Raw genomic sequence first — 14,871 nt, forward strand, 5'->3', positions numbered from 1 at the left:
CTACTGCACAGTTTATGAAAGAAAATACTGAATTAGCAAAACTTTGTTTCCTTTCAGCTCTAACATTCAATAATTCTGTAAAGCATCTATACTCAGCTAACTTTAAATGATACTGTATTAAAAATACGTGCTCTATCTAGTTAACCTTGCCTTGATCTTACATTTGGTATTACTATCTGGCTTTTCCTCTCTTCTTCCTGATTTCTCTGTCAGTGAGGGCTCCACCACCTTAATTTTGTAACAGAAACCATTTAATCTCACACTTTCAATTTCTGGATTGAGGGCATTCTTAATTAACATTATTATTTTTTACCCTGAACTGAAAGCATTTTCCTCATCAACCTTTCTCAACTAATGCTGCCAGGAAAGAAAATAAAGGCATAACGTCTTATTATTTATCTGTCACTCCTTCATGGTCACAAATTCTATTTGGAAAAAAAAAAAAAAAGCTGCAAAGTGCCCCTACTCATAGAAGGCCCGGCCCAAATCCTGTGTCTATTTTAATTCCGGTTTTGTAAGTCCCACCACCCTGTAAGAGTACTTGTACAAAATGGCAAACTTAGATCTTTGTCATGACGTTCTTTAACTATACAGGCTTGAATTCACTTAGATAAATAATTGTATATTTATCTAGATAATTATATATAATTATAAATAAATTATCTAAATAATTAGATAAATGTTTAGAACATCTTTTATTTACTATCTTGTCATTATTTCAATAAGTTGATTTGCCAATTGGTAAATACATTGCAAATATGTAAGCATATTTTTGTTTTCTTTTGTTTTGTTTTTCTTTACAGATTTCCCTCTGCCATATTCATTTAACATTTAATATTCTTTAGGTGTCCTATTCTCCAGCATCTTTAGCTAATTTCAGGTAGGTGTCCAATGACAACACTTTAATTTGTAAAACATCTTTTCAAGTTTAACTTAACCATAGCATTTCTAATCCAAAAGAACATTTTAAATGGAAAGGAAATTATTTTTGATTATTGTCTTAAAAAAGAAGCCTGGATGGTTCTTTAAATGATACGTGTGCACATTTTTGTAATTATTTCTTTCAGGTCAAATCAATTTTTAAGTGTATTCCCATGATACTATTTCAGTTTGCCCAATGTCCAATAAATGCTGCCCTTATCAGAAATTAAAAAACAATAATACCAAGGAAACAGATAAGTATCTTAAAAAGTGAAGATGATTTTTGGTAATTAAAACAATGTTGTAGGTTGGAGACACGGAATGCATTTTATGAATACTAAAGGTTATCTTTTCCTTTGACTCATAAATCAGACCTAGAACTTATGCTTTTTAATATCAAATTGAGAAAAAAAACTGATTCCAAAAAGAAAGTAATTTACCAGTAAACAAGTAAATTATCATAATCATAGGTGATTTTAAAAAAGGAAACAAAATATAAAATGACAGTGGCCTAAAATAGATAAATATTCTATAATTCTCCAAACATGTTACATTATAAAATTCATATGACTTGGATATGAGTATTCCTACTTAAAGCCAGTAAAGGATGCCTTGTGGGGAGTGGGAAAAACAAGTAAAGGAGGTCAACCATACGATGATGGATGATAACTAGACTTGTGGTGGTGATCACTCTGTAGTGTAAACAGATTTTGAACTATAATGCTGTACACCTGAAACCAGGTGTAATATAATATAGTATGATGTAATTTAAAAAAAGAAGGATGCCTGTGAGTAACACAGCTTGGGGAGACTCTTGCACCTTGCCAGTTTGTGCCGTTATCCAAATTGCTTTCATAAAAGCAAGACTTATTATAAGATAACTTAAGATAAGGCAAGATAAATTCTAAGATAACAACTGTCCTTATTCCGTTTTACGCCTTCTTAACCACCCAGACAAAACTGTAAATTGTGGGGTGTGAAAAATGTTGCCATGATGAGACGACATAGTGAGTGAGGGCAATGATGGAGATTGCAACAGCATCAAGGATGACTTTTTCCCCCCTAGGTTGAGCCAACAGACTCATTCCTGTTCTCCACTGATATCCTCCTCTCACATCTGTCCCCACTGCTCAGTCAGCTGAATTATGGGCCTCCCCAAGTGTGCAGGGCAGCCCATGCTGGTGGGAGAGTCCTATTACTGCCCACCTCAACACAAAGCTCTTAAAGACTCTGAATTTTAGATATGAAATAGATTAGGGATCATCTACTTCACACATATTTAAAGTGAATCATAAATCCCGAACACTGTGGTGATATGATTCAGGTTCCCTAGGTTGAATATCTGACATTTCGATTTTATAAAGTGGAAATTTGGGAGTTGGCATGTTTAGATGTACTTCTCAAGTTTTCCCAAGGTCCTGTACAATTACTGGTTATAACACCCACACACATACATATACACACTTTTCTCTGCACTCAAGACTAGAATGCAAATAAGTGAGACTAAAGTTACATTACTGAGCTACTTAAATCTACTCAAGTTTTTTAACTTTTTCAGAAAGAAGACATTTAACTTTGGTTATTTAGGTATTATTAATACCTAACTACTTAGGTCATACTACCTGAGAGCAACTGGACTGGGACACTGCCAGGAAACTTCTGCTCACCTTCTTTTCATTTTTTTCAGCTCTATAAGCACATTGCCATTCATCTCTCAATGAACACTTACTGCTTGAAGAGCACCCGCCTGTTAGTAGTTCAACTAAAGTTTCTGTCCTCAAGCCAACATGTAGTTGTACTCTCAAATTCTGCCATGAATTGGGCTGTGCGTATCCTGCTTTTCCAAGGTTACCACCCCTTTATTCTGAGCACTCTGTTCTCTCCTTATTCAGAAGTCTGACAAGCTTCCAGGATGTCAGAAGAGGAATACAATGGTTCTCTCAGACACAGATGGTTCCTCTTTCTTTTTCTTCTTTCAAGGAGTTAAAAAAAAGTTTTTGTTGATGAACACAGAAAATAAACTCAAATTATATAACAAAAATTTGATATATCAACAAATACATGCAGATATTTAAATGATGATTAAGTTGTAACAGAGGGACAAAGAAAAAAAATGTACTAACATCTCTATCCAGAACTCTGCCCGTGCTGTTCAGGAAAAGCATTTGTTTAACAGGATCCAGCAATACCCAATAATCCACGTTGTCCTTTAAAGAAAGTTCTATGGTTGGCTCTGGTCCTCCAGCAGTCCCTTTGATCAGCATGTTATCCACCAGAATAGTACCTGCAAACCAAAGAGAATTACTTGAAAATATATTCTACCTGTATGCATTCTTTAACAAAGATCATATGCTTAAACCCCAGCTGACTTGCAAATCTGTTTCAAACCGAAGATATTCAACTTTATATCTGTCATGATATAGAAAATGTCCTGCTTCAAAAAGGCAAAAATACCTTTATAATGCTATTTATAAATGATATTTTGGGGAGATGAGGTGGGAGACAGATTCAAACACTTGGTGAGTCTCATCATCTATTTCTTGCATCCTTTTAACAGCATGAATCTGTTCCCCGCCCTGTCCATCACTTCTCGCAGGAGTTATCACTGAATTTTATCCTGAACAAAAGGAAAGCCTATAATAACAGAGGCTGATACTTCAATTCACTCAGTAAGACTTCTGATATGAAAAGAGATATCCTGAAAATAAGAGAAAGGAAGAGATAAAGAAGTAGCAGAGACTCCCATGGTGAGAACTGCTTCTTCATCTTTTATCTTAGAGCAAATCCATAAACCATAAATCTTAATGTGAAAGACAAAACTAGTGTTCAGATACACAATAGAAGCCATTCTTCTCTAAGACATGTCTGGGGTACTCAACTAGAACAACATACTATTTTAATGTGACATTTCAATGTTTGCTTTCTTATTATTCTTTCCGTGGGCTGAATTGTAGACACTTGTTGAGTAAGAGCTGAAGCGAGAGATCTCTAATCTCTCCAACTCTGTTAAAGATTCCGTCTATTTTAAAAATTGAATGCAAACAGCACTGATGCAATTCAAATCCCCTCTTTTTTCCCATGCTGCAATGATCCCTTTGACAAACAATAATGTACTATAGCCTACAGCAATCATTTTCAGCTGATCCATTTTACTAAACTTATGGTATAAAGAAGAGATGTGGCCATGCAAATAAAATGTACCCTCCTAAGGACATTAGAATAAATGGCACATATCTAGAAAATTCATTGCCTTAGGATAGCATACAAGAATATATAATCTATAAATATGAATCTAGCTTGAAGAATAATAATACAATATGTATTGCTGCATTTTCATAAGGCACAAAATTGGCTTCAATGTTGTATCATTGCACAATTACAAATAAAAGGGGGGACTCTGGAAGATTTTTCTCAGCAAGTTAATAATAATAATAGTAATAATAATAATCTATAATATCTCTTTATCATGTTATTACTAATGAGCTTTATCTCACTAGGGAATGTTGAAATGAACCATTCTTTTATAACAATATATCTAAATAATGTTTAAATACACACTCACACACATACTTTTCTAAATGGCAGATTATTTACTTCTACTTTTTCACATACTAGTACACATATATGTAAATATATGAGCGAAACTGATCCTGCCATTTTTCTACTCAACTAGCAAATATATAATCTACAGATATTACATCCAAAAGTATAGATCAGACAATGATGGCATTTTCTGGTCTACAAATATGTTCTAGGCCTGAGTATACACTCTTTTACAAATACTTCACACAACTAACCTTTGAAAAATTATTTGGCCTGTGTTTTCAATATGTAATTAAGAAATTAAAGGGGATTATATTTTCTGATTAAGAAAAAAATAAAGTATAATAAGTAGGTCAACTAACATTAACATTTATGCCTTGACTCATAATGCATAACAGCAGTAATAGCAGGTCTTTCTCTAATGTACATACATCTATGCAGGTTCACGAAGGGAAGGCATAATAAACAATGGTTGAAATCAGGAAAAAGGAATTCACTTAGTTTGACACTCATGTCATAGAAGTGAAGAGAGCTGGCCCTGGAACTGACAGAGTTAGAATCTAATCCTGGATCCACAATTTAAGAGCCATGTGAAAGTGGACAGATTACATAACTACTCACCTTCAATTTCTCTCTTCTACAAAATCAAAAATCAATACCACAATGGAAGAGGTATTTTTTATTATAGCACCATACGTATGCAGTTGAAAAAAAACTTGTATTCTTGTATCGAAAGCACTAACGAAAGCTGAAACAGTCACAATCAAAATACTAGCACAGTTAAGTATTTAATGATATTTTCTTCAAGCATCATAGTCAATATTTACAGCCTTAAATATTGGGGTTTATGCTTCTTCCTTCAAGAAGTAGGTATTGAGGGTCATTTGCTTCTAAATGCAGATTTTTTTCAATGAAATTGAAAATTCGATCCAGCATTTAGCTTTCTTCATTAATCTCTTGTTTTAAACTCAGAAAAAAATTTCACACCTCCTTCATCTGTACCCACAGCTTCTCCATATTAACATATTATCAATCATAACCACTAATGTAAACTCTACTTGCATTAAATAAAGGTGCTGCAGATTTTCAGCTTTTTTCTTAAGATCTGCTTACATAGCTATTTATTTTTAACTGTGATAAAAATGTGCCCAGAATATGTTAAAACATAAATATACTGTAAAATAACATATGAATCAATAAAATCCCTTCCTTATACCAACTCCATTCCCCTATTTACCAATGTGTATAAGATAATTTGCATCAAAGAAGAGCTGTTGGGTTGATCTGATGACTAAATGAGATAATGCATGTGAAGTACTGATTGCAGTCCCTGGTATAGAATAAGCAATTGACAAATGTGAATTATGTTTATTGTTGTTAATGTTATTAATTATATTATATATTTTTATATTATATTAACTCCATTTTGGAAGCAAAAGCATTTGAAACTAAAGCAAAATGACTTATTTTATGTCCCAGAAGTTTTTACAAACCAAGTCTACTCTTCATGTCACAAAGCTAAGGCATGTGTGGCAAGCCATCTGAAGAATTCATAGGGGCCCAAAGGATTTGAATGCAAAGTAATCTCTCTGGGAAGTTAGAAGGTAGGGAGAGAATGCTCACTATAGGTAAACTTGTAAAGATAATTCTTTGTCTCTGGTGATGGCAATCCATCCAAGGATTGATAGGCAATCCCTGCTATCACTAGGGAGTGACCCACTCTTTCCACTTTCTAACTTCACACAATTTTGATTTTGCTCATAGAAACTAAAATTAGATTTGATGGCAAGAAAAGGATCTTATTCACAAATTCATAGTAGTAGTGATCTTTAGCTTGAACACTTTTTACTCATCCCCAGCACACATTTGGTTCTATTAGGGACTACACACACACACACACACACACACACACACACACACACACACACACATTTATTATAGGAACTAACTCATAACTGGATATTTAATATATTCCTGAATATTGTATTTGCTTCTTTAAATAGGCAGTTATAACACAAGTGGGTTACTTTCTAAAAATGCTATGGAGGTGGCAGTGAGGAGAGGGGTCCATTGCCTTTCTAATTAACCTAATTCAATGACTCTGAAAGAGTAAGTTCTACAGGGAAAGAGTAACTGACTGGGTTCATTCCAAACATTAAAATAAGAAAATCACTCTGTGCACAGAACACACTACTTGCTAGAAAACAATTAATTATGCAAAGGTGTATAACCAATATGAATTGCATAAAATCTCTCCCAACAATCTTTCCCCAGTTTAAGTCAACTAGAAGAATGTTCAGCTACATCATATAGGCAGAAGCATCTGTTGCATTTTCTTGTATATTACTCCTTGCAAATGAAACCAGAACAAAGCTCCCAAATGTACATTATTTGATTAAAACAAAGTTTCTTAAAAAGTGAAATTATAGCTAATATATAGTTTTTCAGTGAGGTTAAACAGTAAGCATGGCCATTATGTAGTTGTTTATTGAGTAAAATCTAGATTCGAAGATTATCAGGCTAAGTAAAACTCTTCTTATGCTCAAATCCTCATCTTTGTTGAAACTTTCCTGGACTTTTCTTGATTTTTCACACTTCTTGGTTTACAATTATATAAACTACACATTTTAGCTAAGCCTATGTTCATATCATATCTAGATAACTACTTGGTAAAAGGGAAGGAAATATATGTGTATCCAGCAACTTCATAAAGAAAATAGCAATATTAATTGGGCTGTGTTTGAATGCTGGGGATATATTAGCCACATACAATATTTGCTAAAGATGGAAAATGATACCAATCAAGTCAATAGTGATTTGAAATAGTGATTTAAAAGCATACTTCTTGGGGGAAGGCGGAAGATGGCGGAAGAGTAAGACGCGGAGATCACCTTCCTCCCTACAGATACACCAGAAATACAACTACACGTAGAACAACTCCTACAGAACACCTACTGAAGGCTGGCAGAAGACCTCAGACCTCCCAAAAGGCAAGAAACTCCCCACGTACCTGGGTAGGGCAAAAGAAAAAACAGAGACAAAAGAATAGGGACGGCACCTGCACCAGTGGGAGGGAGCTGTGAAGGAGGAAAAGTTTCCACACTCTAGGAAGCCCCTTCGCGGGCGGAGACTGCGGGAGGCGGAGGGGGGAGCTTCGAAGCTGCGGAGGAGTGCACAGCAACGGGTGCGGAGGGCAAAGCGGGGAGATTCCCGCACAGAGGATCGGTGCCGACCGGCACTCACCAGCCCGAGAGGCTTGTCTGCTATACCCGCCGGGGCGGGCGGGGCTGCGAGCTGAGGCCGGAGCGCAGGGAGAGGACTGGGGTTGGCGGCTTGAACATAGCCTGAAGGGGTTAGTGCACCACAGCTAGCCGGGAGGGAGTCCGGGGAAAAGCCTGCACCTGCAGAAGAGGCAGGAGACTTTTCCTTCCCTCTTTGTTTTCTGGGGCGTGAGGAGAGGGGTTTAAGAACGCTGCTTAAAGGAACTCCAGAGACGGGCGCGAGCCGCGGCTAAAAGCGCGAACCCCAGAGACGGGCGCGAGCCGCGGCTGAAAGCGCGGACCCCAGAGACGGGCGCGAGCTGCGGCTGAAAGCGCGGAATCCAGAGACGGGCGCGAGCCGCGGCTGAAAGCGCGGAATCCAGAGGCAGGCGCGAGCCGCGGCTGAAAGCGCGGAATCCAGAGACGGGCGCGAGCCGCGGCTGAAAGCGCGGAATCCAGAGACGGGCGCGAGCCGCGGCTGAAAGCGCGGAATCCAGAGACGGGCGCAAGCCGCGGCTAAAAGCGCGGACCCCAGAGGCGGGCGGGAGACGTTAAGGCTGCTGCTGCCGCCACCGAGGGGCCTGTGTGCGAGCACAGGTCACTCTCCACACCCCTCCTCCGCGGAGCCTGTGCAGCCCGCCACTGCCGGGTTCCCGGGATCCAGGGACAACATCCCCGGGAGAGCGCACAGCGCGCCTCAGGCTGGTGCAAAGTCACGCCGGCCTTTGCCACCGCAGGCCCGCCCCGCACTCTGTGCCCCTTCGTCCCCGCCGGCCTGAGTGCGCCAGAGCCCCCAATCAGCGGCTCTTTTAACCCCATCCTGTCTGAGCAAAAAACAGACGCCCTCCAGCGATCTACACGCAGTGGCAGGGCCAAATCCAAAGCTTAGCCCTGGGAGCTGTGAGAACAAAGAAGAGAAAGGGAAATCTCTCCCAGCAGCCTCAGAAGCAGCGGATTAAAGCTCCACAATCAACTTGATGTACCCTGCATCTGTGGAATACCTGAATAGACAACCAATCATCCCAAATTAAGGAAGTGGACTTTAGGAGCAAGATCTATGATTTTTCCCCCTTTCCTCTTTTTGTGAATGTGTATGTGTATGCTTCTGTGTGAGATCTTGTCTGTATAGTCTTGCTTCCACCATTTGTCCTAGGGTTCTATCCGTCCATGTTTTTTTTTAAATTTTTTTTCTTAATAATTAATTTTAATAACCTTATTACACTTTACCTTCGTTCTTTCTTTCTTTCTTTCCGTCCTTCCTTCCCTCCTTTAGACAACGAATCATCCCAAATTGAGGAGGTGGTCTCTGACAGCAAGATTTAGGATTTTTCCCCATTTACCTCTTTTAGTGAGGGTGTATGTGTATGCTTCTGTGTAAGATTTTGTCTGTATAGCTTTGCTTCCAACATTTGTCCTAAGGTTCTTTCCGTCCCTTTTTTTTTTTTTTTCTAAATAAGAAGTTTTTAATTCAATAACTTTATTATACTTTATTTTATTTTTACTGTATCTTCTTTCTTTCTGTCTTTTTTCCTTCTTTCCCTCCTTCCTTCCTTCCTCCCTCCCTCCCTCCCTCCTTTCTTTCCTTCTTGCCTTCTTTCCTTCTTTGCTTCTTTCTTTCTTTCTTCCTTCCTTCCTACCCTCCTTTCCTTCTTTCTTTCCTCATACTTCTACTAATTCCCTCTACTTTTTCTCCCTTTTATCCTGAGCCTGTGGATGAAAAGCTTTTGGTGCTCCAGCCAGGAGGCAGGGCTCTGCCTCTGAGGTAGGACAGCCAACTTCAGGACACTGATCAACAAGAGACCTCCCAGCTCCACATAATATCAAACGGCGAAAATCTCCCAGAGACCTCCATCTTAACACCAGCACCCAGCTTCACTCAACGACCAGCAAGCCACAGTGCTGGAAAACCTATGCCAAACAACTAGCAAAACAGGAACACAACCCCACCCATTAGCAGAGAGGCTGCCTAAAATCATAATAAGGCCACAGACACCCCCAAACACACCACCAGACGTGAACCTGCCTACTAGAGAGACAAGATCCAGCCTCATCCACCACAACACAGGAACTAGCCCCCTCCACCAGGAAGCCTACACAACCCACTGAACCAACCTTAGCCACTGGAGACAGACATCAAAAACAGGAGGAACTACAAACCTGCAGCCTGCAAAAACGAGACCCCAAACACAGTAAGATAAGCAAAATGAGAAGACAGAAAAACACACAGCAGATGAAGGAGCAAGATAAAAACCCACCAGACCTAACAAATGAAGAGGAAATAGGCAGTCTACCTGAAAGAGAATTCAGAATAATGATAGTAAGGTTGATCCGAAATCTTGGAGATAGAATGGACAATAGATTGGACAAAATGCAAGAATCAGTTAACAAGGACCTAGAAGAACTAAAGATGAAACAAGCAACGATGAACAACACAATAAATGAAATTAAAAGTACTCTAGATGGGATCAATAGCAGAATAACTGAGGCAGAAGAACGGATAAGTGACCTGGAAGATAAAATAGTGGAAATAACTACTGCAGAGCAGAATAAAGAAAAAAGAATGAAAAGAACTGAGGACAGTCTCAGAGACCTCTGGGACAACATTAAACGCACCAACATTCGAATTATAGGGGTTACAGAAGAAGAAGAGAAAAAGAAAGGGACTGAGAAAATATTTGAAGAGATTATAGTTGAAAACTTCCCTAATATGGGAAAGGAAATAGTTAATCAAGTCCAGGAAGCACAGAGAGTCCCATACAAGATAAATACAAGGAGAAATACGCCAAGACACATATTAATCAAACTGTCAAAAATTAAATACAAAGAAAGCATATTAAAAGCAGCAAGGGAAAAACAACAAATAACACATAAGGGAATCCCCATAAGGTTAACAGCTGATCTCTCAGCAGAAACCCTACAAGCCAGAAGGGAGTGGCAGGACATACTGAAAGTGATGAAGGAGAAAAACATGCAGCCAAGACTACTCTACCCAGCAAGGATCTCATTCAGATTTGATGGAGAAATTAAAACCTTTACAGACAAGCAAAAGCTGAGAGAGTTCAGCACCACCAAACCAGCTTTACAACAAATGCTAAAGGATCTTCTCTAGGCAAGAAACACAAGAGAAGGAAAAGACCTATAATAACGAACCCAAAACAATTTAGAAAATGGGAATAGGAACATACATATCGATAATTACCTTAAATGTAAATGGACTAAATGCTCCCACCAAAAGACACAGATTAGCTGAATGGATACAAAAACAAGACCCTTATATATGCTGTCTACAAGAGACCCACTTCAGACCTAGAGACACATACAGACTGAAAGTAAGGGGATGGAAAAAGATATTCCATGCAAATGGAAGCCAAAAGAAAGCTGGAGTAGCAATTCTCATATCAGACAAAATAGACTTTAAAATAAGGACTATTAAAAGAGACAAAGAAGGACACTACATAATGATCAAGGGATCGATCCAAGAAGAAGATATAACAATTGTAAATATTTATGCACCCAACATAGGAGCACCTCAATACATAAGGCAAATACTAACAGCCATAAAAGGGGAAATCGACAATAACACATTCATAGTAGGGGACTTAAACACCCCACTTTCACCCATGGACAGATCATCCAAAATGAAAATAAATAAGGAAACACAAGCTTTAAATGATACATTAAACAAGATGGAATTAATTGATATTTATAGGACACTCCATCCAAAAACAACAGAATACACATTTTTCTCAAGTGCTCATGGAACATTCTCCAGGATAGATCATATCTTAGGTCACAAATCAAGCCTTGGTAAATTTAAGAAAATTGAAATTGTATCAAGTATCTTTTCTGACCACAACGCCATGAGACTAGATATCAATTACAGGAAAAGATCTGTAAAAAATACAAACACATGGAGGCTAAACAATACACTACTTAATAATGAAGAGATCACTGAAGAAATCAAAGAGGAAATCAAAAAATACCTAGAAACAAATGACAATGGAGACACAACGACCCAAAACCTGTGGGATGCAGCAAAAGCAGTTCTAAGGGGGAAGTTTATAGCAATACAAGCCCACCTTAAGAAGCAGGAAACATCTCGAATAAGCAACCTAACCTTGCACCTCAAGCAATTAGAGAAAGAAGAACAAAAAAACCCCAAAGCTAGCAGAAGGAAAGAAATCATAAAAATCAGATCAGAAATAAATGAAAAAGAAATGAAGGAAACAATAGCAAAGATCAATAAAACTAAAAGCTGGTTCTTTGAGAAGATAAACAAAATAGATAAACCACTAGCCAGACTCATCAAGAAAAAAAGGGAGAAGACTCAAATCAATAGAATTAGAAATGAAAAAGGAGAGGTAACAACTGACACTGCAGAGATAAAAGAGATCATGAGAGATTACTACAAACAACTCTATGCCAATAAAATGGACAATCTGGAAGAAATGGACAAATTCTTAGAAATGCACAACCTGCCAAGACTGAATCAGGAAGAAATAGAAAATATGAACAGACCAATCACAAGCACTGAAATTGAAACTGTGATTAAAAATCTTCCAACAAAGAAAAGCCCAGGACCAGATGGCTTCACAGGCGAATTCTATCAAACATTTAGAGAAGAGCTAACACCTATCCTTCTCAAACTCTTCCAAAATATAGCAGAGGGAGGACCACTCCCTAACTCCTTCTACGAGGCCACCATCACCTTGATACCAAAACCAGACAAGGATGTCACAAAGAAAGAAAACTACAGGCCAATATCACTGATGAACATAGATGCAAAAATCCTCAACAAAATACTAGCAAACAGAATCCAACAGCACATTAAAAGGATCATACACCATGATCAAGTGGGGTTTATTCCAGGAATGCAAGGATTCTTCAATATACGCAAATCTATCAATGTGATAAACCATATTAACAAATTGAAGGAGAAAAACCATATGATCATCTCAATAGATGCAGAGAAAGCTTTTGACAAAATTCAACACCCATTTATGATAAAAACCCTGCAGAAAGTAGGCATAGAGGGAACTTTCCTCAACATAATAAAGGCCATATATGACAAGCCCACAGCAAACATCATCCTCAATGGTGAAAAACTGAAAGCATTTCCACTAAGATCAGGAACAAGACAAGGTTGCCCACTCTCACCACTATTATTCAACATTGTTTTGGAAGTTTTAGCCACAGCAATCAGAGAAGAGAAGGAAATAAAAGGAATCCAAATTGGAAAAGAAGAAGTAAAGCTGTCACTGTTTGCAGATGACATGATCCTATACATAGAGAACTCTAAAGATGCTACCAGAAAACTACTAGAGCTAATCAATGAATTTGGTAAAGTGGCAGGATACAAAATTAATGCACAGAAATCTCTGGCATTCCTATATACTAATGATGAAAAATCTGAAAGTGAAATCAAGAAAACACTCCCATTTACCATTGCAACAAAAAGAATAAAATATCTAGGAATAAACCTACCTAAGGAGACAAAAGACCTGTATGCAGAAAATTATAAGACACTGATGAAAGAAATTAAAGATGATATAAATAGATGGAGAGATATACCATGTTCTTGGATTGGAAGAATCAACATTGTGAAAATGACTCTACTACCCAAAGCAATCTATAGATTCAATGCAATCCCTATCAAACTACCACTGGCATTTTTCACAGAACTAGAACAAAAAATTTCACAATTTGTATGGAAACACAAAAGACCCCGAATAGCCAAAGCAATCTTGAGAACGAAAGAAGGAACTGGAGGAATCAGGCTCCCTGACTTCAGACTATACTACAAAGCTACAGTCATCAAGACGGTATGGTACTGGCACAAAAACAGAAAGATAGATCAATGGAACAGGATAGAAAGCCCAGAGATAAACCCATGCACATATGGACACCTTATCTTTGATAAAGGTGGCAGTAATGTACAATGGAGAAAGGACAGCCTCTTCAATAAGTGGTGCTGGGAAAACTGGACAGGTACATGTAGAAGTATGAGATTAGATCACTCCCTAACACCATACACAAAAATAAGCTCAAAATGGATTAAAGACCTAAATGTAAGGCCAGAAACTATCAAACTCTTAGAGGAAAACATAGGCAGAACACTCTATGACATAAATCAAAGCAAGATCCTTTCTGACCCACCTCCTAGAGTAATGGAAATAAAAACAAAAATAAACAAATGGGACCTAATGAAACTTCAAAGCTTTTGCACAGCAAAGGAAACCATAAACAAGACCAAAAGACAACCCTCAGAATGGGAGAAAATATTTGCAAATGAAGCAACCGACAAAGGATTAATCTCCAAAATTTACAAGCAGCTCATGCAGCTCAATAACAAGAAAACAAACAACCCAATCCAAAAATGGGCAGAAGACCTAAATAGACATTTCTCCAAAGAAGATATACAGACTGCCAACAAACACATGAAAGAATGCTCAACATCATTAATCATTAGAGAAATGCAAATCAAAACTACAATGAGATATCATCTCACACCAGTCAGAATGGCCATCATCAAAAAATCTAGAAACAATAAATGCTGGAGAGGGTGTGGAGAAAAGGGAACCCTCTTGCACTGCTGGTGGGAATGTGAATTGGTTCAGCCACTATGGAGAACAGTATGGAGGTTCCTTAAAAAACTACAAATAGAACTACCATATGACCCAGCAATCCCACTACTGGGCATATACCCTGAGAAAACCAAAATTCAAAAAGAGTCATGTACCAAAATGTTCATTGCAGCTCTATTTACAATAGCCCGGAGATGGAAACAACCTAAGTGCCCGTCATCGGATGAATGGATAAAGAAGATGTGGCACATATATACAATGGAATATTACTCAGCCATAAAAAGAAACGAAATTGAGCTATTTGTAATGAGGTGGATAGACCTAGAGTCTGTCATACAGAGTGAAGTAAGTCAGAAAGAAAAAGACAAATACCGTATGCTAACACATATATATGGAATTTAAGAAAAAAATGTCATGAAGAACCTAGGGGTAAAGCAGGAATAAAGACGCAGACCTCTTAGAGAACGGACTTGAGGTTATGGGGAGGGGGAAGGGTGAGCTGTGACAGGGCGAGAGAGAGTCATGGGCATATACATAGTAACAAACGCAGTAAGGTAGATAGC

At 38.1% G+C, this 14,871-nt stretch overlaps 1 protein-coding gene across 8 annotated transcripts in view; it reads right to left on the reverse strand.

The window, feature by feature from the left end:
* PCDH15 (protocadherin related 15) overlaps positions 1–14,871 on the reverse strand; it is a 727,135-nt gene that overhangs the window by 453,992 nt on the left and 258,272 nt on the right. For all 8 annotated transcript variants that reach the window (XM_033841882.2, XM_033841881.2, XM_073793727.1 and 5 more), the window contains one exon: positions 3,045–3,205. In XM_033841882.2, the coding sequence (XP_033697773.1) occupies positions 3,045–3,205 (161 nt within the window). The remainder of the gene's footprint in view (positions 1–3,044; positions 3,206–14,871) is intronic.

This window comes from Tursiops truncatus, chromosome 16 (assembly GCF_011762595.2).
Source record: "Tursiops truncatus isolate mTurTru1 chromosome 16, mTurTru1.mat.Y, whole genome shotgun sequence".
NCBI lineage: Eukaryota > Metazoa > Chordata > Mammalia > Artiodactyla > Delphinidae > Tursiops > Tursiops truncatus.